We start from the raw sequence: 26,800 nt of genomic DNA, 5'->3' as shown, positions 1-26,800 counted from the left end.
TTTACCACTATTCCATGGTATTCAAAGTCACCGCTAAGGATGTCACCAGCCATTATTTTCTCGCAACTACTCCGAGTGAGTTTTCTTTGAAATGGAGATGAATAGGCAGAGTATTTTTGACCAGTTGGAGAATTTTGTAGCCTCATGCGTGGTGAACCTTTACAGAATCACAGAATAGTAGGGGTTAGAAGGGACCTCTGTGGGTCATCTAGTCCAACCCTCCTGCCGAAGCAGGGTCACCACTTGCACCCAATACTTCCCAGGAGCAGCCCCACTGACTACATGGATTTACACCAGCAGACTGCCTGTCCCAGTGTTCAGGAGCCCTGGGTGGGCGATGGAAATACCCTCTGACTGCTGGAGAGCAGTCAAATTAGCTGGAATGGCAAGGATGTAGAAGGGTCCCTCACAGCAAAGTGAAAAATCATACCAAGGAAAGTACAATGAATTAACATGGCACGAGCACCACAGTCAATCATTCAAAGGGTCACAATCTCTAATATGATGGATTACAGCCTGTGATGGCACTCACAGGTAATGAATGGAAAATTGCATAACCCTCCACTAAATGAACGCCTGTCGCTTACAGCCCAAACCCACCGGCAAAAGCCAGGGCTGTCACAGCTCTCACTGCAGACCCCAAGAAGCAATTAAACTCAGCCCCACACTCACAGTTTTAGAGCAGTACGCATTTGCAAATTTGCCAGCATGCACAGTCTGCAACGCTCCGGGCTGCTTGAAAGACGGCCCCACTTCGATACGCATCTGCACCATTATCTCCCTCTTCGGTACTGCATGTGTTTCTGCAACCCTTCTGCAAAAATACTGAAGGGCTTTGCAACAGCTCACTGCAACCACCTGCAGGGCTGAAAGCTGAAACATCTGAAGGTCAAATAATAAATCAGCAACAGCGCTGGGAGGAGAACCAGGCTTCTAAATCCCAACCCTCTTCTTTAAGTACTGAGATAGCTGTATCACTTTCTCCTCCATAGCTAACACCTCACTAGCAGTGCAGGTTTCATAAATTTCAGCTGACTTGGGAGCCTAAATGTCATTCTAAAACACACCCAGAAACAGATTTACAATAGTATTCAGACTCTTTAATGATGCAGACAGGCTATAGGGAAGTAACTGTGCGGGTGACATGCTGAAGTCCTAATAACAAAATCACTAAGCACTGGCTTTAGAGCTTGAGCTCAAAAAGATATACTTCAAAATTATCAGAGTCATTTGCCCTTTCTGGTGCCTAAACACCTTGCTAAATCTGGCTTCTGAGTATTTCTACTCAACAAATGTCATCTAGGTGTAAATAAACTCAAATTTGTTCACATCACAGCAGCGTTCTGGCCACCAAAGGGTGGAGCTCAGGTAATTTTAATTTTACAGTGGACTGGGTAATGCAGATAGAGCAGAGGGACTTGGCTAAGCTGCTCTTGCCCATGACATTCAGGGAAGACGTACTATGGGCTGGTTGCTCTAGCTGTGTCCACAAACCCAAGGAACGGCATCGTCTCCAGATTGTGAAATGCTCATTTTCAGCCCATTCTGCTCAAGCTACAACACTGGAGTCTTCTCATTTTAAACCCAGCAGCTTACACAGTGTATAGATAAGAGGAAAAGGATCTAATTTGAACTCGAATTTTCAAATACCCTAAAACTCAGGGCTTTTTTGGTCCAGCATAGTTATATTCACACCATTTATAAGACTGCAACTTTGTGCAAAATTCACAACTAAGTCTCAATGCTGAAAAGTTGCAAAGTTGAGAGGCTGATTAAAAACACTGAGCACTTAGTAAATGATTGACCTGAGCCTCCTTTAATCCTCACCAACTGTAACAGTGTGAAATGCTATTGCCTTCAGTCACATCTCTCCTGGTTTACCCTATTAAAAGACACACAAGAAGTGGGCCCCAGCTGGTATGATTGGAAACATATTATCTGATTCAGTTTTTGTTTTCAAAGAAATCGCTTCCCCCAGTGTTTCCCCTAATTCTCCAAGAAACTGCCTGCTTCTAATAGCCTAATTTTAATCACAAAGCTGATGTGTAGTAACCAGTCACAAACACAGTAATAGCAGTGGTTAAACTGCCTCTACAGGAATCTGGCATTTGTTTTTTAATTGAGCAAAAAAAATAAATAAAGAAACCCTCCCAAATGCAATCCTCTGCATTATTTGCAGATGAATCAGTCTTGTTTGCGATTCATCAACTTCCTTTGCTAAACACGGAGCAATTTTCCCTGAAGACACACACTCTGCAGGGAGACAAAAATCCCCTGGTAAGACACAACATGAGCAAATTGTCCCTCAGTTTGACAAGTGCAGCCACGGGAAAACCAAAATGTAGAGACGTGGGGTGAGATGAAGAGGAAAGGGTGCTGGGAGGGAGGCTTTAGAGATACTGTGACCCTGAAGTAATGAGCACGAGGGCCAGCCACGAGCTGCACCTACTGAAGAGCCCCTTACAAACTGCAGATGCTTCTGCCGAGCATCAAATTCAGCCCTACAGATTTTAAGCTCCTCTTGTTGAATAAAAAATAGTTACCATAGAAACAGCAACATTGCTGAGTAGCCGGTCTAAATCCAAATACACCTTCTCCGTATGGCTCGGCCCGCCACAGATGGCATTAGGGCAAAGATCCCCTCCTACGCAGCGCCTGCTTGGATTCACTCAGGCAGTGGAAGCACGGGCAGCAGAGGTAAAAGAGACGGATATGCATTCACTTGGGGTTTTTTGGTGTGTATTTGTTCTTGCTTTTTTAGCATCTTACAGCGTTCAGGACTGCTGCCCCACTCCACAAGTATTCGCTAACGAATCCTTGTTGTCTCACATGCACAGGTCCGGTTTCACTGGTGGGAAAGTCAAGTGGAAAGGAAAATGCAGGAGGGAACACCAACTCGAGCACTCAGAGTGAAACCATCAGTGTCTCTTTTCATACCCTTAAGTACTTTGACCATGCAGAGGGACTGAGGCCTCACAGGCATTTGTTTGGATTGAGTCTGCCCTCAGTAACGTCATGGCAGTAATTGCTATTGAGAAATCAATGGGAATTTGTTAGAGGAGAGAGGATCAGAACAAATTCAGTGCACACTGTGTGCTGCAACTACCCTGCAAAACAGCTATGGACCAGACCTGGTTTTCACCTTCTTTGAGAAAAATCTTCCATCTTTAGATGGATGACTTTCAGGTATCACCCACCCTCTACAGGGGAGCAGACTTGGGTTGTAGGTGCCCATCAGCCCTTCTCAGCGGAAAGCATTGCCATGCTCAAGAATGCAGGAGGCAAGAGCTCAGGTTGTCACACACAAAATCTCCCACACTGAGTCTGGATGCAGTAAGTAAACTGGATCAGGCCCTTTTGCTAACTTCTCACCATCCTGAGAGACCCAGCATGTAATGGAGAAAGAAAACCACACATGCTGAACGTGCAGCCAGAGAGACAAGGAAGGCTGAGGGACCCAGTTCCAACTCAGCTTGAACTGTCTCTGGCATTTCTCTTCAACACTGACTTCCACAGGGTTCTGCCAAACAGACCCTCATGGTGTCTCGGACAAGTCTTGACTTCATTCACCTCCTTGGATTGCTCGTCCCACCCACTTCCTTGCAAAGCGCATGGTCAGGAGGGAGATGGAGCAAGATTAAAACTTCTCCCTGGTCCACAGAGGGACCACCAGACTCCATCTCATCTGAGTGGCACCTTTGATATCAGAGACATCCTTGCTCCCAAGAGCCATGAAGGCAGATACATTTGTAAGGACCTTTGTGGAATACTCCTAATGATGGTTATTGGGTCTTGCAAAGATAAATGGCTTTAACAAGCTGAGACAGGAGTGGGTTAAAAGGCAGCCAAACAACAGAGGGATCAGGACACCGTGGACATCTCCCAGCCAGGCAAAGCGCAGTCAGGGAGAAGGGCTGGTGAGTGCTACGGATGGGGAAGAACAGATGGAGTATAAATAATCTGGCAGCCTGCAAACAACATGGCGACTCACGGGTTATTAAAGCACAGCGTGCGCGATGAGGGCAAGCCAAGCCACAGTGCATGAAGGGGCTGGGGATCGCTTATGCTGGGATTTGGCTTCCAAGTCAAACCAAAATCACATTCATTTTAAGCTACTGCATCAGCACGTGCCCGTCTGTTACAGGGGCTGAAGACAGAAAAACCCTGTTGGACTTCAAGCCTATTCATCCATTCAGGTCAGGATTGCCTCTGCGCAGAAAGTAACCCTTGGGTTTCTCTATCCTACTTTTAATCTCCTCCAGAATACCAAATAATGGAAGAAAACACCCTAAAACATCCAAAGGGTTTATTAATTTTTGAGAGATGTTGTCTTCCTTTTTAAAAAAAATCAGTCCGGGAGAAATAGTCCATCTTACTCTCATAACTAACATGCACAATTCATGTGATGTAAAAATTATATTTTGGAGGGGGGAAGAAGTCCTGTTTAATATTTGTCTTCATACTTTTGAGTGTAGAAGTAGAACCACCTCTCCATCCGGAATTTCAGGGCCAGCTCTTGCCTGGGTGATGGGCGGTCCCTCCATCACTCTCCTTAGGAGAGATCTGTCCCACATGATTCCTTCCACATCATTAGTCTTACCATTAACACATGCTGTTACCGATTACAGGAAACATCCAAAAGCTCCAGTCAGAAACAGGGGCACACTGGGCTGGGCACAGTGCAGAGCTTTTTTTGCCAGAGGGTGAACCATTTTGAGCTGGAAAAAAACGATGACAACTTTAGGAAAGGACGACCAGAGGGTGGAGACGGAGCAATGGGGCTATAAATCAGGGATCGCCACCTGTCCTAGATCACCTCTCCCTCCAAAGCGTCTGTGCTCTTCAAGCAGTTTAACTGAGTTTGGGTTAGGGATATGGCTGGTGACCGTTCCACCCAAGTTAGTCCTTGGGATCCATTTAACAGCCATCGGAGGGAACTGGGAATAGGACGCCCATATGCAACATCTATGGAAAGACGATGAGCACTGCAAATTCTGGGTAGGATTTAGTTGCCCAAACAGAGCTGTCTGGAGTGAGCTGAATGACACTCAGAGATCCACATCTGCATGGGATCCACAGATACGGCACAGGAGACCAGCGGGAGCATAGTGGGATGTCAGACAAGATTCCCAGGAATCCTGCCTCTCTCTAGGAAGCTAAATCCCATGATTGTGACCAACATTCTTTTTTACCAGGGTTCAGGGCTTTAACTTAATTTAAAAATGCATTGATTCATAAATATTAGGGGCGGAAGGTGCTGTGTTTGGACTCTGGCTTCCCCATGCAAGGCTTAGAGAGCACCAGCAATGCCATCACTGAAGCAAACCACTGATATTGTCACACTTAACCTGAAATCAGGCCCTAGTAACAGTCCAACCACCCTTATTCCTACCCAAAGCCCTGGCTGTTTTCTCGGATGTCCTCTAAGGCCTAAGCCATCATTTGTGACTGATACCTAGCCAAGCATGGGGGCTACCTACAGCACCCTGAAATCGGAGCAGAAACAGCAAAAGACACATCCCCTTGGGTTGTGGCCTTTCAGAACAATTTGTGATGCTAAACTATTCAAATACCCTTGAAAATCCTGCCTGTATTTAGTTTTCTTTAAGGATCAACATGTTTTCTGAAAAGAACAGAATGACAAAATAGCGGGTGTGTTGCAAAAAGCTTTTGTGAAGAAAAAACTTGCTCCAGGAGGTGCAGTTTGCAAAATACTATGTTTAGCAGCTATATAATTACAGCATTTTCTGGCAGTTGAACATCACGTTCCTTCTCAAAGGATCCCAAACCATCTTACAAACACTTTCAACATATGGCCAAGTGTAAAATAGCACCAGAAAAAAAAGCGGATCCTGTTTGCAGCCTTCCCCCTTGAATTTTGCAACCAGCTCATGTGGTCTGGTGGCTGGTGCCCTCTCCTTGGATGCCAAAAGGGGATGAGGGCTGTGCTTCTGCAAAGGATTTTTGGATCTCCTGCCGAAGATCACAACATGCAAGTTCAGCTCTGCCATACTTCTGAGTGTTGATAATTCAGGCTCAAATCCATGGCTTATGACATCTCAGGCAGAGCCCAACCCTATTACACCAAAACCAAAGAGCATCACCACCGACAGCAACAATGGGCCAATGGACCCATAAGAGAAGCTGCTTCTCCTGCTACAAATGCACGTTTGCTTTCCTGTCCCCACCACCTGGGACCAGTTTGATGGTGCATTAGTGACACCACCCACAGCCATGCACAGCTCAAAGGACAGCAGTCACCTAAGTCGTAATCCAGCCATACACGCACATGCTCACCCTAGGGACCACTCATGGCTGTGGAGCAAGCACACACTTACGCTCTCCTCACTGATGGATTTCTGTAGTGAGATGTGGAAAACCCAGAATATAATTGCTCGGTGTGCAGTTTACCATGTCCGCCAAAGTAAACATTTCCAGCTTTCCAAAAGATCTTTAACAGTTGCCAGCTGTCAAACCTTGTGTTTTATATCTCATCTAACACATGACAGTTACAGTAGCACAGAGCCCCAGGCACCATGTAGAGACATTACTTCTGTGCTACCTTTGCAAAAAAAAAATTAAAAGAAAAAAAAAAAAAAGGCACTTTTGTATTCAACACTTTTTGCTGGGACCTGGGATTCTCCTTGAAGGTCACCCACATAAATATTGGCTTATCTTGTAAGATCAGACAAGTGTAGTCTCATATAGTCTCCTAAAGGCTTTCCTTAACTCCTGTTTAAGTCATGACTAGAGCAAGACAATGCTCACAGGCACTGAGAAGCTCTCATAGTTTTCTTCTTAAGAGGCACAAGATGAGGTTAATTGACTTAAATTGGCAGAATAAAGTGATGCCTACATGCAAACCATTTATTCAGCCTCCTGCCTTCCCAGCACCGGAACCAGGGGCTTAGGTAACACCAGACACTGAATTCAGCTCCCCTTGTGCTCAGATTTTGCATTACAAAAAAAAAAAAAAGCCCTATTGACCAAATGCTGCCTTTCTGTCGTGTTTGGCCCCAAAGTAACTCTCCTCTTGGGCCATTCAAGCATTCGAATGTTTTGCAAGGTCCAACTGCATGGCACGGCAACTGGGATGTGCTGAATTTATATTTATGACCCTCATGCAATAATTAAAATAAGTGGGTATGAGTCTGGCATGCTGAGAAGAGGCAGCAAAACAGCTGTTAGTTATAAACTTTAAAAAAAAAAAAGGAATGCTTTACGAGCCTCATCAGAAACATTTTTCACTCTTTCATATAGACAAGAATAAGATTTACACACTAGGCATTCCCTATTCTGATCTAATCCCTGCCCCACACAACGCATTTTTCATCTTGAAACTGCAAATACAAACTTTAACCGAGTTGGCAGATTGAAGCGTTGTATGAAATAAATGGCTGAGAATCAGAACTGTCCGCACGCCACTCCGATCACAACACAGGGCTGCTCAAACCCACGTGCACGCCGAAAGCCGACGCACAAATCTTCCCACTTCTCCCAGCCTAGCAGAGCTTTCACGCTGCAAGCAAATGAGCCACTGCCTGGGCCATTAGCAAAGTGTTCTCAAATTAATGTTGCTAATTGAAATGCATCTCAGCTGGGCGAGGAGCCTGGATCCCTCACAGGAAGCTGCCAGCATGCCCCCGCAGAAAGGGTGAAGGTGGCACCAGGATGGGAGACGATGAGTGCCGCCTTCCAATTATAGAATCACAGAGTTATTTAGGTTGTGACAGACCTTTAAGATCATCAAGTCCAACTGTAAATCTAACACTGCCAAGTCCACTGCTAAACCATGTCCCCAAGTGCCACATCTACACATGAACTGCACCAATGGCATGGGGTGTTTTGGGGTTTCCCAGTGCAATGTTCCTTTAGGGCAGGAAGCAACCCGGAGGGTCCCCAGGCTGGATGAACCAGGAACGGTGGTGGGGAGGTCACTGTGGTCCACCAGGTCCCCAAGTAGGAGGGGACACTGGAGACAGCAGGGCATCGCTGTGCTTTAACACACTTCCACGAGCATCCTCTCACATGAACCTAGAGGGTCCCCAGGCTGGATGAGCCAGGAACAGTGGTGGGGAGGGCACCATGGTCCACCAGGTCCCCAAGCAGGAGGGGACACTGGAGACAGCAGGGCATCGCTGTGCTTTAACACACTTCCAAGAGCATCCTCTCACACCCACAGCCGCACTGCCCATCGTGCCGCAGCAAGGATGTAACTCCTAGAAACCAGACAGGCACAGCTAGAAATCAGGATTATCTGGAGCCATCATGATTATGGATAGGAAATTAAAGCTGGTGCCTCAGGGCTGAAGCACATCTCTAACTATTAAAAAACAGAGTGAGAAGGGAAAAAAAAAAATAAGGTGGGAGTAAAACTATCAAATTATCTCCTACTTCCACTACGGATCCCTGAAGCAAGTTTCTCTGACTTGTGGCTCGTGATCAGATGAAAATTTTGGTGCAAGGCTCACAGAAAGCTGTCCAGTTTATGTCAGCTTTCACATTCGCAGCCTTACTATTTCATGGTTGTATATGATGCCTTTGCACAGGTCTAACAGAAAAAGACACACGAAAAATAATGTTGGAGAAATCAGTGCTGATCATCCCCAGTCCCTACAAAACACTGACTGCAAGAAATCAGTTCTCAGAATGGGAAGTCCACACACAAAACTGCATTTTATACAAACACCTCACCTGTGACCTTTCACGGTGATGTATTAGAGCAACAGCCTTTCCTGCAAAAGTTTAACATAAGCCGCTAAACACTGCATCATATTTATTAATCATGGGCTCTGTTAGTGAAGGAAAAATGTGTATCTCTTACCTTGAACACTTCCATTGGAAGAGGAAAATTTGCTGCATCATTAAGGGATTTTTCCAGAGCGCATTTCCACTCAGATATAGTCTTCAGAGAATAGATATCTAAAGCGATGACAACAAAAAACAACAAAACCAAGAGGTGACTGTTTGGGGATCATACATTTCTGAAAGATTTCAGTTCCTATGTCATAAAAATGCATAGTACAAATGAAATGAACAGAGTGTATCTTTAAAGCCAACACAAATGCAACTAGGCAGGGGCATATTTGAAGAAGATTGTGTTTTCTATCGTGGAGTAAAACCCAGAAAAATACACAACCTTCATTTTCTGTTGAAGAAACAAGAACTGTACTATCTCATTACTTGAAATTAACAAAAACTTTCCTTTCATTTTCAATATTCAAAATTCCTGATGTTTTCCAGTTTGAGGAGTCTCAGGTCTTTAGCCAACATTAGTGATATTTGAACAAAAACAGAAATAGCTTTGCCAAGGCTTCTGTTCATTTGAAAGTCTTTTTTTTTTTAAGCTGGGTTGGGGTTTTTTTGCGGTGGGTGGGGGCAGGTGTGCAAAAGAACATTCCAGCCAGATCTCTACCCAGGCCCGTTTGTTGGTGCCACACTCAAACCACACTATCACATCAATTCAAAGACTTACACTTATGAATTTTCATCATTATAGTTTAGGCAACATCTTTGTGCAGATTCACATTGCTTTCAGTGAGTTTCTTTAAACAGGTTTAATATTATTAAATCATTATTTTAACAAGCCCTTTATGGTTCAGTGCAGTGAAATGTCTATGAATCATCAAAAGAAACAATGTAGGAAACAATACTATGATGAAGAACATTATATTGGATTTACTTCTGCCCTAGAAAACATATTGTTATCCTGCACATAACAAGTTATTGCAGAACACTCGTATCAAGGTCTTAAAGAGACAAGATAGGTAGATAGATTACAACAATTATTAAAATGGAAATGAACATTTACTCAGTAATAAACTTGAACCTTGATAAGGAGTGAACAGTGCGAGGCTTTTCTTTTGTCAGTTTGGCTTCACACACTTACATCACAGTTCAATTTGGCCCAATTTGCATTTAAATTCTGTACATTTAATAACCATATACATATTTACCAGCTAGCAAAGACTTACTGCTGTATCTTACAATTCTGAAGGAGGAAATAAAAATATGTATAAAAAAAGGAATTGGCAAGCGCTGTTTTCACCTAGCACTAGCGGTACAAGAGAATTTTATGCTCTGATCTTAACAGATTTAAGACCTTATCAAAACAGGATTTGCAGAATCACTCACTGGAAGTGGATGTATTTATACTTCCACTATATCAAACCTCCCTACTTCAGAACAGACATCAAGGATATGCATACGAATTTAAACGCACTTAAAAGGGAAATGTTAACCTTTCAGGGCTGTATTTGCAATTCCTCAACTGTCTGGTTATTAATGGGAATATACATTTCAAGTCTCTGTTTACAGCTCGTGCAGTAGTCACAAGTGTTAAGAAGTGCACTCTTCAACTAATTGTTCATTATTTTATAGCCCTGTTCATTATTTTATAGCCCTGTTGCTCCAGTTCTCCCTTACGTGCAGAAGCTCTGATTGACTTGAAGCGCAGGGAGGGAAAGGACTCACCTTGTTTCTTCCTTTTGGTTTAAATGATGCCTAACGCGGAAATACCCAAGACAACATGATTTTGCCCCAAGCTGCAGCCAGCCTGTTGTTTCAACTATCAAAAAGTCTGAGTTTTGGAAAACGCTGCTGGATGCTCCCCAGCTCCCTGGAGAGAGCAAGCTGAAAACAAACCCTCGTTATCTACCGTGATAGCAGTGAAGCGCAGGAAAGAAAAAGAAAGTGGCATTTTGGGCAACTTTGCCCAGTATCAGTGAAAACAAGCAGCAACGTCTTCGGGCAGTGTCATCAAACTTTCAGAGATAAGGACAACTTCAATGGCTTCAATAACTAGCAAGCAATATGTGATGCGCATTTAATTAGTGGCAGCTAGCTTATGCTGGCAAGTATATGGACACTAAATCGCACGGTTAAAAGAGCATAAAGCATTTTGTTTAAGTGATAGGGTTGCAGGTAATTGAACAAAGTCTACTGTGTCAATTTGTACTTAGGCTAACAAGGAGTGAGCAATTAAAATGACTGCCAATTTGTCTTTAAATAGAAAGCAACATAAAACGAGATGATCTCTTCCTGCATAAGCAGTCGAGGCCAGACCATCAGCGGCTCTGTGTCAAGCAGGCTGCACCAATTTGCACTACCAAGGAGGCTCACTTTGGATTCAGACATACATCTGAGGGGAAAAACACGCTATAACCCCTTTGCCTCAGTTAAAAGGGCTCGCAAGACACATAAAGCCCCTGAAAGTTGCCATTCAGAGAAGACAGCCAAGATGCTATTTCTTAAGAACCCTCTGGCACATTCTCGTATGTTAATTGGGTGCTGGGATGTGGATGGCTTCAGAAAATAAAGACCTCTCTGTCTATCAACGTTTGGATCCATGGGATCTCCTTGATATGAGATGCTCTGCAACTTGAAAGACTGACCTCAAACTGCTCTGCAAGGTGAAACACAACTTGGCAGGTCCCAGAGGTGGATCAACACATAAAAATCACAGCCCAGGCACAAAGGGAAAAAAAGATAAAGGTGCATATGCAGCATCCAAGTCAAGGGTAGGCAAAGCATGGTAACAACGTGCAGAACTGATGAGCAACTGAACATCCTCCTTTGACATAGTTGAACACACAGCCTGATTTGGGAGCAACTGCATGTCCTCAGCATCTATTTGGAGGAGATTCATAACAGCTTTGATATAAACCTGTTCCTTTTTTCAATCAAGAAATCACCTGAACTGGCTTCAGACATTCAAGTTATACAACCAGGTCTGTGTTACTTACTTTCAACACCAAAAATAGGTTTATGACATAATTTCATCTGACCTATGTTGGACGTGTCTTAGGCATCCCCTTTTCTCTGCTGATCATAGAGAGCAAGCAATAGCTCATGCTGAACTGTCTTCAATGCCTACACTATGGCAGGTGAATTTAATCCCTGATGTGTAAAAAATTAACATACTGCCCACAGACTGTCTCTCTTTCCTAAAAACATCTGTATTAGGTCCTTCACACAACAAAAGTCTATCTAGTCCAAATGCTATTTACTACAGAAGTCGCTAGGAAGCATGTGAGCAAGCAGGGATGTGTCCCTGGCACACTCTCCTGGCCTGAGGTCCTTAGGAAATTGCATCCTTTAACAGTCTGTGGTTTAGTAGCTCCATCCCTGCTGCTGCTAGCATCTCACCCTGCTTGCTCCCAGATTTCTTTTGCAGACCCTTTAATTTGAAACAGATCCCCTAAGACCGGCCACTTGGCTTTTTCCCTCTTCTTTCTCTGGGATAAGGTGATAACACAACTGTCTCATACACTTTATTCATCCATAGTGGTTTATGAACATGTTGATATTAGATGGACATTAGATGGCCGATAGAGTCCACTACATCAGCAGTGTAACAACCAGCATTGCTGCCTCCAGAAACTCATCAGATTCCCATTTATGATTGGCTGCTCTCCGGAGTGCAGAGCCTGACAACTGGGTAGACCAGAACAGGGGATCAAAGAAAGCTCTTTGAGGCAAGTGTTCAGGAGAGGACTTGTGAGAAAATTGAAGGGTTGAGACCCAAAGGGTCCTTCCTCAGCAAACTCCTATGAGACACAACTTTAGAAGATGTAATGACCATCTGCTTAAGTCAATGGAAGTCAGGAAGATGATCTTGGGCATTGAATTCGTAAGTAACAATGATGTTCACTAAAAAGTGAATGACCAGAGAAATGCCAAGGAGAGGAAACAGGTATCAGATGAAGGCAAAGGAAAACAAGAGAAAGAAATTTTAAAAGCAGTTAAATCAAGGAGAGGGGAGAAGAAACATAAACAACTTTAGCAAATAAAGAGTCCAGTAACAAGTTTAGAGACAACTGAAAAAAACTAAAAGAAAAAAAGGTGGTGGAGGGAATCCATAGAGAAGGAAGCACAACTGGATAAAAGGAGGAAAGAGTACAAAGAGAATGGAATAAACAAAGAGGAAGCACAACTCTCATTTAGGCCATTTCTGTATTGATCCACCAAACCTATACAGGCCAAGAGGGTTCACAAAAAGTCAATGAAAAAGTGTTTCTCTGTAACACAAATACTCTCCAAAATAACAAAGTGAGTGATATTCATGCTTTCCAGCATTCGCATCTAATTTGGAAGTGATGGGGAACATTGATTCCCACCTATCAGTGAAGCAAAACACACGCTTCCGAAAAGCATTCGAGACCCCAAGTTAGACCCAAGACCCAGACAGACTTGGGAACATGGCAATTGCATGTATCAGGGTAACCACTCTGTGGCCGGTGTGACAGAGAGAAGTCACATCAGAAATATCTATCCAAAGAAGGACTACCTTTCTCCTATCATTTGACACCCATGGGAAAATTTCACCCTAGGCACAAAAGAAATGAGGCACAGACCGGGACAAGTTGTTCACCTACACAGGAAAAGGTGGAATACATCTGCTAGGCCAAAACCTGTGCATTAATCAAGAAAGCACCTCGTCTCTCAAAGGAAACAGTAGTCCTGGGGCATCCACCTTGGAGGTGCAAACAGCCAGCATATTGGGGCTACGCTCCCCAGGACTTGGCAAACAGCTTTGCGGCCCCAAGTTTAAGCCAGAGCTTTATGAAAAATACAGATGCTGCACACTATCTGCCCCAAAGAAGACCATGCATGTAACAGCCTAATCTATCATGTTTAACCAGATCCCTAACTCCAAAAGAAGTCAAGTCAACCAACACGACTCAACCAACTCAAGTCAGACCAATGCAGAGCCAACACCCTGACTAGAGAGAAACCCAATTGCTCAGGAACTTTCACAAAGTTTTCACCAATATTATTGGTGTGGTGGAGATAATTCACTCTCCCAGTCTTTCCCTGCTGCAATGGAGTACAGCCTGGATGGAAGCACATCTCCAAAGCCAGTCCCAGAAGCTCCTGGTGAATGCCTCTGGAAGTGTTTCTCCAGGAGGCTGCCAGCAGCCCTTAGCCGCTGCTGTGTGCTGTGGTCCCGAGGACTCATCCTGCTTGCTAAACCTTAGTAATCCTTAGTTTTCCCCTACTCTCAGCCCTGCACTCCTTCTTGCCCTGCTGGTTTGATCCCACTCCTTTTGCCAAACTCAGTCCCACTGCTCAAAGTCCGATTCAGGCTGACCCCTAAATTCTTCTCTTGCCCATCCTCCTGGCCCAGCCCGCTTGTGCCTGACTCTTCTGCCTGGCTCCTGTCCCTTGAGGTTCTCCTGCCCCTGGATTTCTGACTTCCAGTTTCTGACCTCAGACTGGCTTAACTGCAGTCCCTATCTCCCTCCTCCCAAGCTCGTCTGAACACTAAAAACTCTTAAGAGCTTCTTCTCCAAGCTGCAGTCTCCTGATGTTCAATCTGATCTGACATACTCACAAAGACTTCACTCCCCTGGAGAAAATGCAGGACAAAATCTGTGGTCTTTTAAATCTGAAAGACCCCATCAACCCTTATTCAAAGGAGTATTTTCTCAGCTTCTAGCAATAGACATCCCATAACTTCTCAGTGGGCAGGTTGACAGGGACAGGCAGACAAACCCAGCACCCTCACTGCACTTTCTGACTGGTTACACACAAGGCAGGTCTCAGCTGGCATCTGTACAGCAATGTTATGGCAGAACATGAAAGACCTGTGTTAGAAGGACCATGACGGTCCCAAACACTTTCTCCAGCCCTGGGAAATTTCATGGAGGTGTACTGCTACCCAACAGAAAAGTGCATGGTCATGGAAAGACAAACAGGCAAGAGTTCTTTGCGTGATGGGAAAGCAAATGGATCTAGTATATGCTGAGAGGTGTCACCTAGCACTTGATTTGGACAGCAGAAGACTGGCTCACAGGGTGGCCTCCACCAGAATTCCTACAGTATGGCCACGAAGACCTGGCCCCTGAAACGCCACTGGAAAGGGTTGGGCAAGCAGGCACATCCTTGCAGTATCTCCATCAGCTCTGCTTCTTGGTGAAAAACTGCATGAAATTGCTTTTATTGGACACTGCTTCCTTCCAGGAGTAAGCTAAGCTAAACTGAATTTATTAAATAAATTTAATACAGTTTACCTGGCCCATTTTGAACCTAAATTAGATGACTCTCACATGCCATCTGTGTTACCACTAGAAACTACTGTCAAAGCAATGTGAATGCTGGAGAAAAAGAAATGGGTTGCACAAGAATCTCAAAAACATCAGTAAACGCCACAAAGGGAGACAGTATTTTTAGAAGGCTCTTTACCTGCAGGTGGGTCCATTCTGTATTTATTCTCTTGACACCAACCGACTGGTCGAAGTCTGCAATCCAAGTAAAACAACCACTGGTCATAGGATTCAGTCTCCTCCAATCCCACATAGCGAAGGCGTAATCTTCCTCCAACATTTTCAACCACACTAACTATCCAGTACTGAAAGGGATTCTGGGAATCCTGCAGCTCTATTAAGGAATCAACTGTAATGAGGTCTACAGGGTTTTTTCCTCGCAGAGGCTGTTTGAATAGAAGCAAAACTCCTTATTTTAAACTTTATTTGAAGACTTCTCAAGGAAACAGATGACAGCAGAAGATTATTTTTGTTTTTCACACCATCATCCAAGCGATCAGCAAACAGTCTGTTCTTCTTCTATTTTACCCAATGTCTTCCAAGTGCAAATTCAGAAGTAAAACAGAAAACAACAGTTGTGCTAATTTCTCAACCGACATCATCAACAACAACAAAAAAAGAATAATGAAAGGTGGAATAGCTCATAAGGCACATCCACTTAAGATGGTCCTGAACGACTCAAAGCCCAGTTATACTGGAGGATTTCAAACCAAATTCTCATTGCCTGCAGCTGATAAGAACCAATCACAGGACTGGACACTGGCATTTAGCTAAAAGACAACTATCTGGAGCACGACCCTGAAATTGCCCTCTCTGCACTGATCTTTCCCACCAGAGGCTTTCTCTTGCTCTTACTGGCATGTAGAGCAAATAATTCCCCACTGCCATGGAGGCAAGAGTCCATGGTGGTTACTCCAAAGCCCAACGCCAACGGCAGGTTCCCATCAGCTTAAGTGGCCTGAGGATCAAAGCCGAAAGCACACAGGACTTGCTGGATCAAGCCACCAGGCCCCACAAACCCCAGTGAACGAGGTTATTTGCTTACACACAGTGTTTTCTGTGATCCCAGTTTTGCAACCGTTTACACATGTGCTTAACTTTACACCTGCAACGCTGCCAACCACAGGCATTAAAAAACCATGAGCTGCTTTGCAGAACGACACCTCTGGGGCGCAGTGTTTTTGTTTTGTGATTGTGAGCATCCCTCTGTTGTTAAGCTTTTCTCCACTAATGTAACAGTTACATTTCTTTTTTTTTAAATGCAAGTTCCATTTCTTCTGCAATTTCTCAATTCCAGCACTTTAAGAGCAGCACTAAAAAACACCTCAAGAGCTGGGAGCACTGGTCCCCAAACAAAATGCTAAGTACATAAAAAATATATTAAAAACAAGGACTTATTTTTTTCCTGTGTGTTTGTCCCGTTTCTATTTAATTAAACAATATAAACCTTTCACAGTAATTTTTAAATATTAACTCTGTAAATCAGACTAAGTCCAGGATGGTTCTTTCTCGGGGTGGCTAGGAAAAAAAAAAGAGAGAGAGGAAAAAGCCTTATTTTTCAAAAAAGTTCTCTTTCATACTGAATTTTGAAAATATTCACAATTTTGAAATGCAATTGGTTTTGACTACATCTCTCTTAAGCCAAATATGCAGGTAACAGAATGAGAATTTGGTAAAAAATGTAATTAAAATTAACTATAACCTTATCACACGTACAATGTTAATCAGCTCTATGATTAATAGATATTTCTGAGAACAATACATTTGCCATTATAAGCCACTTCTCTACAGTATAAGCTACAAGCACCTGTATAATCACTTCAAATATTATTTCATGGCAAAATGCAGTGTCAGAATTTAATGATGTAATAGAAATCTACTTTAATGGGTTTTTTCTCTCGTACAACTGCTTCATTGCAACAAAACATTCTTTAATATGAAACGATGGTGTAATGATTTAACTTACTATAATAAATCCTCAGCTGTAAAAAAGCGAATATTGCTTCTCTGATTTGTGTGCTAAATTTTAAGCCAATGAGCTGTCACTTACCCCTGAGAACCGAATGGCTAAGATTAATAATCGGCCTGCATGAAATATTAACATTTACCATAACGCAAGAACTCTTTATATGCATAGCTGGCATGTTAAACAAACAACAAAAAAAGCATCACTACTTATTGATTTAATGGTATTACAACAATCTGCAGCACTCCCGAAGAGCAAACCTGCCGACAGGGGGTTACAGACATCGCACGGCACACAGCACTACGCACACACACCGCATAAAACGCCGGAAAGGGCTTCAGAAACTGTTTCAAGCCAACGCAACTTTTTCCCTCTCCGCGTTTCTGCCTGGGGCTGCCTCTTTTCTCTGCCTGCGGAAAGGGAATGGGGAGGTTGGCGATGGCATTGGCGTACACCAGAGACGGGTGTTGGACACTGCCAGCTTTTTGCCACCTGGGAGCGGTGCGGGAACTGGGATGCAGCAGACCTGAGGACATGCATCATTTTGGCTGTGCAAGGGCTGTTTGGCTAACGGATTGGAGGGGGAAAAAAAAAAAAAAAAATCCCTGACTGTACGCTATTAATTCTCCCTGCCAGACGGCTTGTACTGCACAGGCACGTGGAAAAAGGACGCAGCTGCGGCTGGTGGGAGTGACCAGGGACAAAATGATCAAAAATGGTGCCTGGATGCACACGTGCTTCCAAAAAGCCAACGTGAGCGCTTACACAAAGGTAAACTGCCTGTATGCCTTCACTCCCAGCCTAAACAAGAGGGGCAGAAAGAATTATCTCTTGCAGGACGGGTCTTCTCTCCAAATGCCCACACAGCATCCACACAAGAGTGGGGCAGGTCCTGATGGAGAAGGTGCCCTGCTCCCACGGTTTCAAGGTCAATCTATGGGATTTTTGTCCAAGATTTCAAGGCAAGCTGAGGCTGCACCAGGTGCAAGTCACCCTGTGAATATGCTGCACAGACTGGGTTCTTGGCCGTATGGGTGCATCCAAAAACCAGCCCCTTCTCTCCTGACTACAGATGACTGAGGCCACCTCACTCAACTTCCCTGCTAAATCTGACTGCTGTGTTAAGGAGGAGGGAATGTGTCCATATATACATAAATCTGACATTGCTCCCCCATCAACCTGCTAAACCCCCTCTCCTGACCTGTAAGCTCAGGTCACCAGTTTGGTGGATCTAATGGGGCACTGAAGGGCTGAGTTCTCCTTCCTGCGGACTCCCTCCTCACTCTCCTTCACCACCCAGCCTTTCTTGAGTACCCAACTTTTTAAGCACCACCCTCCAGCCTCAAGGCGAAACAAACTGCCCATCACTGGGTCAGAAGCAGAGCCAGCAGAGTCAAGGAACGCTGCCACCGACTTTTGGCCAGCGCTGGATCAGACCCCACTGCCGGCACATGGACACTGAAAGCACACAGCCCTACACGTCAGGAGCACAAACACTGCAGCAGCATGCACATCGCGACACCGTATCGGATAGAAACTGCAATCTAATACATACGCCTTCCAGTAAATTTGCAGGTGCGGTCCGGGCGCCGGTCAAATCGTGTATGAGAAACTCCGTCCAGTCCATGTATTTCTCTTTGATTGCTGAGGAGGGGGAAGAAAGATAAGAAATGCTTAGCACAGTATGGATTTGCCACATGTGTTTTAAAGACTCTCCTCAGGGTCTACCTGCTCTAAATTTTCAGATACAATTGCAATCCAGACCAGGAGAAAAGCTGGTTTGATGTGCAGTTCCTTGGGCAACCTGTGCACACTGTTACATCCCAAAATAAGGGAAGGTGTTGCTCCACTGTAGCGACTGACAGTGATTTACAACAGCGTGGCTTATCATCTCCATCTCTCCCATTCAGGACTGGCCGTCACTTGTGTGACCATTCATTTCCTGCTTACCACAAAGGCTCAGATATGATTTATGAAGTCCCTTTGTATGTTCATTAATGACCTAAGGGGGAAAAAAACGCTGTGCAAACTTTCAGTTCCTCGACAGGACAAGAGAAACGCCAGGTGTTTGCCACCACAAAGCACAAAAATCAACCCTGAGAACATCTTATGTCAGCTACCGACTCAACACACTTGGAAGAAGAAAGACTTGAAGAATTTATCAAGAACATCTATTTAAATTCAAAAAAATGTCTGAATAATTTCTGAGCTAAACACAGTCAGCCTGTGCTACTGTGGGGATCTGTATCCACACTGTTTCATAAGATACGAATTGAAACATATAAACGTTGCTTCTGGGATTCAAATTCTGGTTCAATTCTTGTTGAAATCAGCAAAAGCTGGGCACCAAAAGGCAACTCAGCAAATCTCAGCTTTCGGGATTCAGATGCCTCTTCAAGCACATTGTGGATCTGCAATCAGAAACCCAGAAACCAGACTTTAATTCCACCTGCCTGTAAATGGGAATCAGATTACATCAGAAATGTTTTTCTCTCCCAAAAAATCTTATTTATGTGTGAGATAAGCAACAGTGACACAGGTATGCTGCTAACATGGCAAGACATATAGAAGGGAAAAACAACAAGCATTTGAAAATTAAAACTTTTCACCTGAACAAACAACTGGATGCATGGTTTAAAGACCACTACCCCACACGGGAAGCCAGGAAGGGCTATAATTAACCGGCGTAGGTCCAAAATAATTAAATGATCGCAGCCCTGGGTTTTGCCCACAGGAAGCACAGTCCTTTGCCCCCCGTTTTAGGGAAACACCACGCTAGACAACCAAGAGCAACCCAGTCGGAAGTGCTTTGCGCTTTCACACAGATCAGGGTGGGATTTCTAAATGTTTTAAAAGCTCGGTGACCGTGATTTCGCAGCCCTTCCCAGAGATGGGTATCAGCCACCGCAGTGCCTCGACAGCGCAGAACCTGAGCTGTGGGACCTCTGAGAAGGTGCAGTCTCGGTGGTGAGAGCAGGAGGACTTCAGACGGCAAATGCAAACAGTGATGCAAGCACAAATATTGCCACTGTTGCTTCCAGACAAGGAGACTGAACCTGAGCCTTCTCAAAATGCACCCTCAAGCCATCGGCTGCCAAACACTGAATTAAAGAAATGCAAAGAGGGAGCATTGGGTTTGCCCAAGGACAGTTACATGGCATGGCCACAAAACATGCTCACGGTTGGGCTTGCTTCCCGCATGGGTGCTTGGCACACTCAGACTCTGTCCCACACCCAGTTTATACCCTAAATACCTTGTGCAATCCATACAGTTGGCCACAGACAAAGACAGAGGCCATGCCCAGCAGACTGCACACCAGACCTCATTTCTGAGTTGTGCTCCTTCCCAAAAAGCCAGTTCTCCCAATGTCACTTGAATTCTACATTCAGTTTATAGACTTAAATTACTTTGAAAGTGCATTTAAATGTATTTAAAATCAGCAAACTTTAAAGTTCTGGACTTGAGCCTTTGTAAAATAACACTTAAGCTAGCCTGGAACTGCTCTAAGTCTTTTGCAGCACCGATTTTGCATGATTTCCAGGAGATTTATAACCTTCACATTATTTAAGATGAAGGAACAGCCTGAGAAGAAATGGTTTATACATGACACTTTCAACATTCCTGTTGCATACACCTCATCAGTTCCTTTCCACCTACATTAGGATAAAGAAAAGAAGCTTAATTTTTGGCATCAGCAAGAAGATAGTAATCGCCATAATGAATGAGACTGAAGTCGCTCTAGTTCAGACTTCTGCCTCTCACTGTGAACAGCACTGGGTGCATCAAAGAAAGGTGCAAGTTTAACTTCACTTTGGCTCCTACCCACAAAGTTGTCAGCCACATTTTGAATGCCAGAGCTTCATTACTAAGGAATGACAAATGTGATAAAAAGAACACGGTTCGAACTTTCAAAGCTGGCAGGAGGGGGGAAAAAAATACTGGATTTTCAAAGTTGACAACAGATTTCAGGGGCCTACTTTTCCAGATGCCAAATTTGAGATGTCTTAACAGTGCCCAATTCACAGATCTTGCTGTCTGTCCCCCTCCTAATGTCTCTCAAAATAATCTCTTGTCCTTTTTAAAAGAATTGCACCTCATAACTTTTTGACACCTAAGATGGGACCCCTCTCCACATTCAAATCTGGGTTACAGACTTCCAAAATCCAGAAGTGCCAAGGTGACCTTTTTTTTCAGGCTAAATGGACTCAGCTGAAAAAAACCAAGCTACTCCCAGTTTCTGACTGGTTTCAGACCCATCCTCCCCCAAAAAATCTGATATCTGCTGTTTTGCTTTATTTTATTCTTCTTTTGCAATGTAGATAAAGGGACTGAAAACCTCTGAGAGAGAACAGATTGCACTGGAAGTTTTAGGAACAGGGATTTGTGCTTTCTTCCATGTCTATAGTGTGGAGTCGGCCTTCTCAGTACTACAGTTCAAATCATTACAATGCAGATATTACTTATTAGTAGTAATGAAGTGAATCTAAATCATCATCATATCTGCAAAAGGCTTTGAGGACCAAGCAAAGTGTTAAACAAGAATATTCAAACAAAGGAAAACCCACTCGGTAACTGAGAATAGCTGGCAGTGTAATGCATGGGTGCCCAACCTGAGCATCCACCTCAAGAAGCGCCTGGTGCTTCTCTGGTGTATCAGACTCAGCACCTGTGAACTGAAGCACTGATTTTCAATGGCTAACACATGCTTTCACTTTTTAGCTACACAAAAAGACCCAAATGAACCTCTCCTACTGCAGACAGGCTGGGAGAACTCTGCTTTCAGAGCCCATCTGCAGCTGGCTGGCCAACCAGTGGGATAGGAACATGGACAGGACAAAAGATCCTGTTCCACACGGACCTAAGCTCCACTATCATTGCTACTTTCAAAACATTTTTTCCTTCCTTAAACAACTTCAGTGAGTCAGGAGTGGTCTACGGGGCTCAGACATCCACTTTTTCTCTGCCTTTCAATGGATCCGTCTTCCCAGAAGACCTCTGTGAACTTCCCGCACTCAGAACCTGTCAAGCTGAACACACCTCCGGGATCTCAGCTAACATCTGCGGTACTGTGGGAGGCAGGGAAACACACAAGAAATAACACAAAAGAAACCTCCTCCTCAAATACTTTCAGGGAGAACCATTTCATGCAAGGAGGTAGGTCCTCCTAAAAAAGCCAAAAGCCACAGAGGACAAAATGTGTCCTTCAAACTTTCAAATGGAAATACTCTGTCGAGACCCCTCCAACCACAAACTGTGATGGGCACAAGCAGTAATTTACAAGTCCACAATTAACATCACTCTTAATTCGTGCCACCCATGCTCTTTCTGAGCTGCAGACTCAAAAGGTGATAAGAAATCTTCATAGTAAGAAAGTCCCTGGTACTTCTGCCTGGGTGGCACAGGAGGAAACATGGCTTGTTCTTTGCAACCCAGGGAGCTGCCAAAACTAGGAGGAAGACTTTGATCAATGCATAAAACCCTCCCCAAGCAGGGATAAGTACTGAAAGCTACCCTTCCCTTTGCACACCCACCCTTCCCTCACCAGGCACAGCTCATCTGTGAAGATGGCACCTTGGAACAGGACTGTCATCCACACCTCAGCGGGGCCCCAAATAGGCCCAAAGACAAGAAAGCATTTGAGATATTCTAGGTATATTGGGGCTACTTTGGAAATGACACCCTAAGCAGCGATGGCTTGTTTTACCAAGACAACGGTAACCTAATCACACTGATTGGTCTCCGAGAGCATGAGGCTTTGATGCTCTGCGAGGTCACAGCTTGACCAAGAGTCCCAGTACTGCTGTGAGCAACACACCCATCTTCATGCCAGTCCTGTGGTCCTGCACAGGGTCTGCTGTGCAGAGGAGTGACCAATACCAGGCTATGCAATGGTCTGAGACCCCGGGGGCCAACCGCCATCAAATCTATCAGTGAGAGGAAATGATTCAAGGGAAGCACAGACATGGCAGCAGAACAGGAGACTCATTTTAGCAATCCCACCAAGCCAAAGGCCATAGTGTGAGCTGACCTAAATGATTAAACACTAGAAAATCCAGACAGGAGATGGGTATTAGCAGCACTCTCAGCATGGTAAAAGCATCGGTCAGAGCTTGCACCGTATTAGACACAGTACAGCCCAAACACACATCACAAAGAGATGCTCCCGAGATGCCAGAGCTTCTGTAACTGCTTTTCTTTCCAGGTTCAGCAGGCGACACCACAGCCCTGTTTGGAGCTGCAGCCTGCGTACACAGATGTGCCTGCTACCTTTGGATCGGGTTCAGTTCATCGTGGAGCCGGTATGGGTGGCTGTTTTCACGCCTCTGCGGCTCCGAGGCCAAAGGCTTTAAAGCATCTTCCTGCCATAAAAACGCCACAGAACCACCTGCTGTAGAGCAAAGCAGCCCAAAACAGAGGCCAGATCTGCATGTTGCTGGGCCAAGGTGTACCCATCACAGAACCAACAGCTCTGCAGCAGACCGCATTCATGCAGAACAAAAATGCACAGAGAGGAAAATCCATCTGGATCTAGATCATCACAAAAAGACCTGAGAAAGATCCCACATTTCTCTCCCCAGTTCCTGCGGAGCTGTAGTACTGGTGCACCAATTCCCAGGCTCAGCAGCGGACTGGGCTGGTTGAAGCTGAGTGCAGGCTTTGTCTCCTCACAGACCTCAGTGAAATTATCCACCCCTGCAAAAGTAAAAACCAAGTATCCTTGCTCTGCTGCCGTCTCTGGAACACACCACCTTGGTGTCTCCCGCAGGAAAATGCAAAGCCTTCCTGCCTCCTTCAATGAAAATTATTCATTTCAGAGAGCAGCTGCTAGTTTGGCAGATATTACAGCAGATTCTTAAATGACAAAGAAAAAGGACCCTTCCACATTAAGACTCTATTTATCTCTGCAGAAGTCACAGTACAGGTTATAAAACTGAGCTCCCCTTCCACAGGGCTGAGCTCTATCAAAAAACAGATCGCACCCAGTATCCCTCAAACAGTAATAATTCTTCCCACTTCTTTCTCCACTCAATTCACCCTGCCCCCAAACCCTGTGACTCCCATCCCTCTCTCCCCTTTCGACTCAGTGACATTTTCTTCACTTTTACTCATTTGTCTCATTTTCCCAAGCAAACGACTCCGGGTTGTGGCTGGACCCAACCGCTCCAAACCCGGGCACCACAGCAGCAGCTGAGAACCAGCTTACGGTGTGATGAGGGGACTGGAGCATCTCTCCTATGAGGAAAGGCTAAGGGAGCTGGGCTTGTTTAGCCTGAAGAGAAGGCTGAGAGGGGATCTCATTAATGCTTATAAATATCTTGACAGTGGGTGTCAGGAGGACGGGGCCAAACTCTTTCCAGTGGTGCCCAGTGACAGGACAAGGGGCAATGGGCACAAACTGAAGCACAGGAAGTTCCGTCTGAACATGAGGAAGAACTTCTTCCCTCTGAGGGTGACGGAGCACTGGAACAGGCTGCCCAGGGAGGTTGTGGAGTCTCCTTCTCTGGAGATACTCAAAACCCGCCTGGACAAGGTCCTGTGCAGCCTGCTATAGGTGGCCCTGCTTCGGCAGGGGGCTTGGACTAGACGACCCACAGAGGTCCCTTCCAACTCCGAACATTCTATGATTCTGTGATCAGGAGCTGCTGCAACCTGGTCAGTGGTTGAAGTGCAAGGTACCATTAGCACCGCTCACCATGCACCAGGTTTTCACCATCAGCTGCTCAAAACCAGCCCTTTTCCCTTGTACTGTGCATGCTGACCATGAAAGCCATGCAAACAGCAGTCGAAAAAGGCCGGATCGCTGCAACCCTGCATCACCGCATCCCCTGTAATCCCACTAACTGCGTGCCGGAGAGCCAGGACAGCGGCTTCATTCCCGGAGCACAACCAGCTGCTTCCGCGATCCTGTAAATCTCTGTGCCTTGCCACAGCACATAATGGGTTCAGATTTATCTGCCTCTCTAGAGAAATAAGAGATTAAAAGAACATTTACAGTCCCATGAAAGCACTGAGTCACAGGCGCTCCATTCAATGAATATGAGATACTATTATCGCATCACCCACTCTTGGGATTTTATCAAGTCTCCTAGTAGTTGCTGTTTTTCTTAAAGCCACTTCTCCCAGGGTCATGGGTTTATATGAAAATCCTCATTTTCTTTGTTTGTTTGTTTTTTGCAAGAACACTACACTGCAAAGTGCAGGAAAAGCCTTGAAACCTGAAAGACTGAGAACGCAATGGATAGAACATGCAATTTTTTTTGCCTTTTTATGATTTTTTTTCTCTCCCCCCAAAACCACTCCCTCGACTGACAAGAGCAAGACTCAGGAATTTGAACTGCTGCACTCAGTAACAAACAAATACTAGCACAAATACCTAATGGGGTTACAGCACCTAAATAAGCTGCTACTCAGAAACACCCTCACACCCCACGGACACCCTTGCTCTTCCCAGCAACAAGGGAAGGCATAAGAAGCACAACCAGAGGTTGAGGGGCCAAGACCATGCTTCCAGCCACCAGGGACCAGTGAGTGGTGGGCCATCACTTAAAAATAATGCATGATAATACAAAATAATACTTAATGCATGAATGAATACTTGTACCTATGCCCATCTATCTACCTAGCATTTGAGCACAATGAGTACAAGCTTGTAGACACGGGGACAACCTAGCACTAGCCCATCTGAGAGGACCTGAACTGCTGCCACCAGTAATATGGTCCAAGACAAGTAATAATATAAAATTAGGCTCTTTTTTGTCCATATTCTAAAAAAAAAAAAAAAAAAAAAAAAAAAAAAAGGGGGGGGGAGAGAAAAAAAAAAGAAAAAAAAGAAAAAGTGCTTTTCATGTTGACACCTCTACTGGAGAATCCCCACTGGACCCCATCAACCTGTAAACAACAGAGTTTCATTTTTCTCATATGTGAAGAACGGCATCTTAAACAGCTTTATAAAATGGTTTAAGATCTTTGGGTTAAATCTGCTAAGTGACAATACTCTCCTTGTGGCAACCACTCTTATTATTAAAAATCTACCTCGTTCCTAGGATTGGAATGAACAAAAATGGTTAACAGAGGAATTACAGCTGGACAGGATCTGGGCAATTCTTGTCACTCTGTTATGAAATAAACTACAACATCAGGATCTCATTAAAAAGAAACATTGTTAACAAGTAGTTCAGCATGTTCAAAAGCTTCTATATAGATATTTTATATATATTTAAGATATGCAGGTTTTGAGAAGGTAAACAGCATATTGCAAAGATACAGAAACCTTATAATCTGATATTTGAAATTTAAAGTTGTCACACATTCGATGCAATATTTATGTTATGAATGTTTTAATATATAAATGTTATAACTATGTTATAAAGGTCTAAATGATAGAGTCAAAATGAGATGTCTTTATATCAAAATAACATAGAAAGCTAAAACAATCTGTTTAGACTTCACCCATCAAAACAATTTGTCAAAACTGACATGTTCTCACAAAATATTTCCATTTTGATAAAACAGCATTTTGACAGAAAACAGTCGACTCCAAACATTTTCATTCGGCTTGCTGAACTGTACATGTCCCTGTGAACCAGACTGGATGTGGACCAGGATAGGGCTGCGAGTGCTGTCCCTGCCTCTGGGCCCCTGAGCAAAGGGCTCAGGCTGCGTCTACGCTGCTTTTGAACACTCCCCAACTCCTTCAGGGCAGGGAGCATCCTCTGCTGCATGCCCTAGAAAGCCAGAATCCTCATTAGGTATTTGCAAAATAGAATAAATAGAAAATTATTTTTT

The 26,800-nt window shown here is 44.3% G+C and overlaps 1 protein-coding gene across 2 annotated transcripts in view; it reads right to left on the bottom strand.

Annotated features, from left to right (window-relative positions):
* The window catches only part of SFMBT2 (Scm like with four mbt domains 2), a 125,713-nt gene that overhangs the window by 54,830 nt on the left and 44,083 nt on the right, over window positions 1-26,800 (bottom strand). The window contains exons 5-7 of one of the 2 annotated variants that reach the window (XM_075428530.1): window positions 18,569-18,657; window positions 15,187-15,433; window positions 8,825-8,922 (exon numbers count right to left, since the gene is read on the bottom strand). In XM_075428530.1, the coding sequence (XP_075284645.1) occupies window positions 8,825-8,922; window positions 15,187-15,433; window positions 18,569-18,657 (434 nt within the window). Of the gene's footprint in view, window positions 1-8,824; window positions 8,923-15,186; window positions 15,434-18,568; window positions 18,658-26,800 lie in introns of those variants that run through there. The other variant, XM_075428532.1, reaches the window with a different exon arrangement.

This window comes from Opisthocomus hoazin, chromosome 8 (assembly GCF_030867145.1).
Source record: "Opisthocomus hoazin isolate bOpiHoa1 chromosome 8, bOpiHoa1.hap1, whole genome shotgun sequence".
Lineage (NCBI taxonomy): Eukaryota > Metazoa > Chordata > Aves > Opisthocomiformes > Opisthocomidae > Opisthocomus > Opisthocomus hoazin.
The sequence above is the reverse complement of the archived record's forward strand: the minus strand, read 5'-3'. Positions and strand labels throughout refer to the sequence as shown.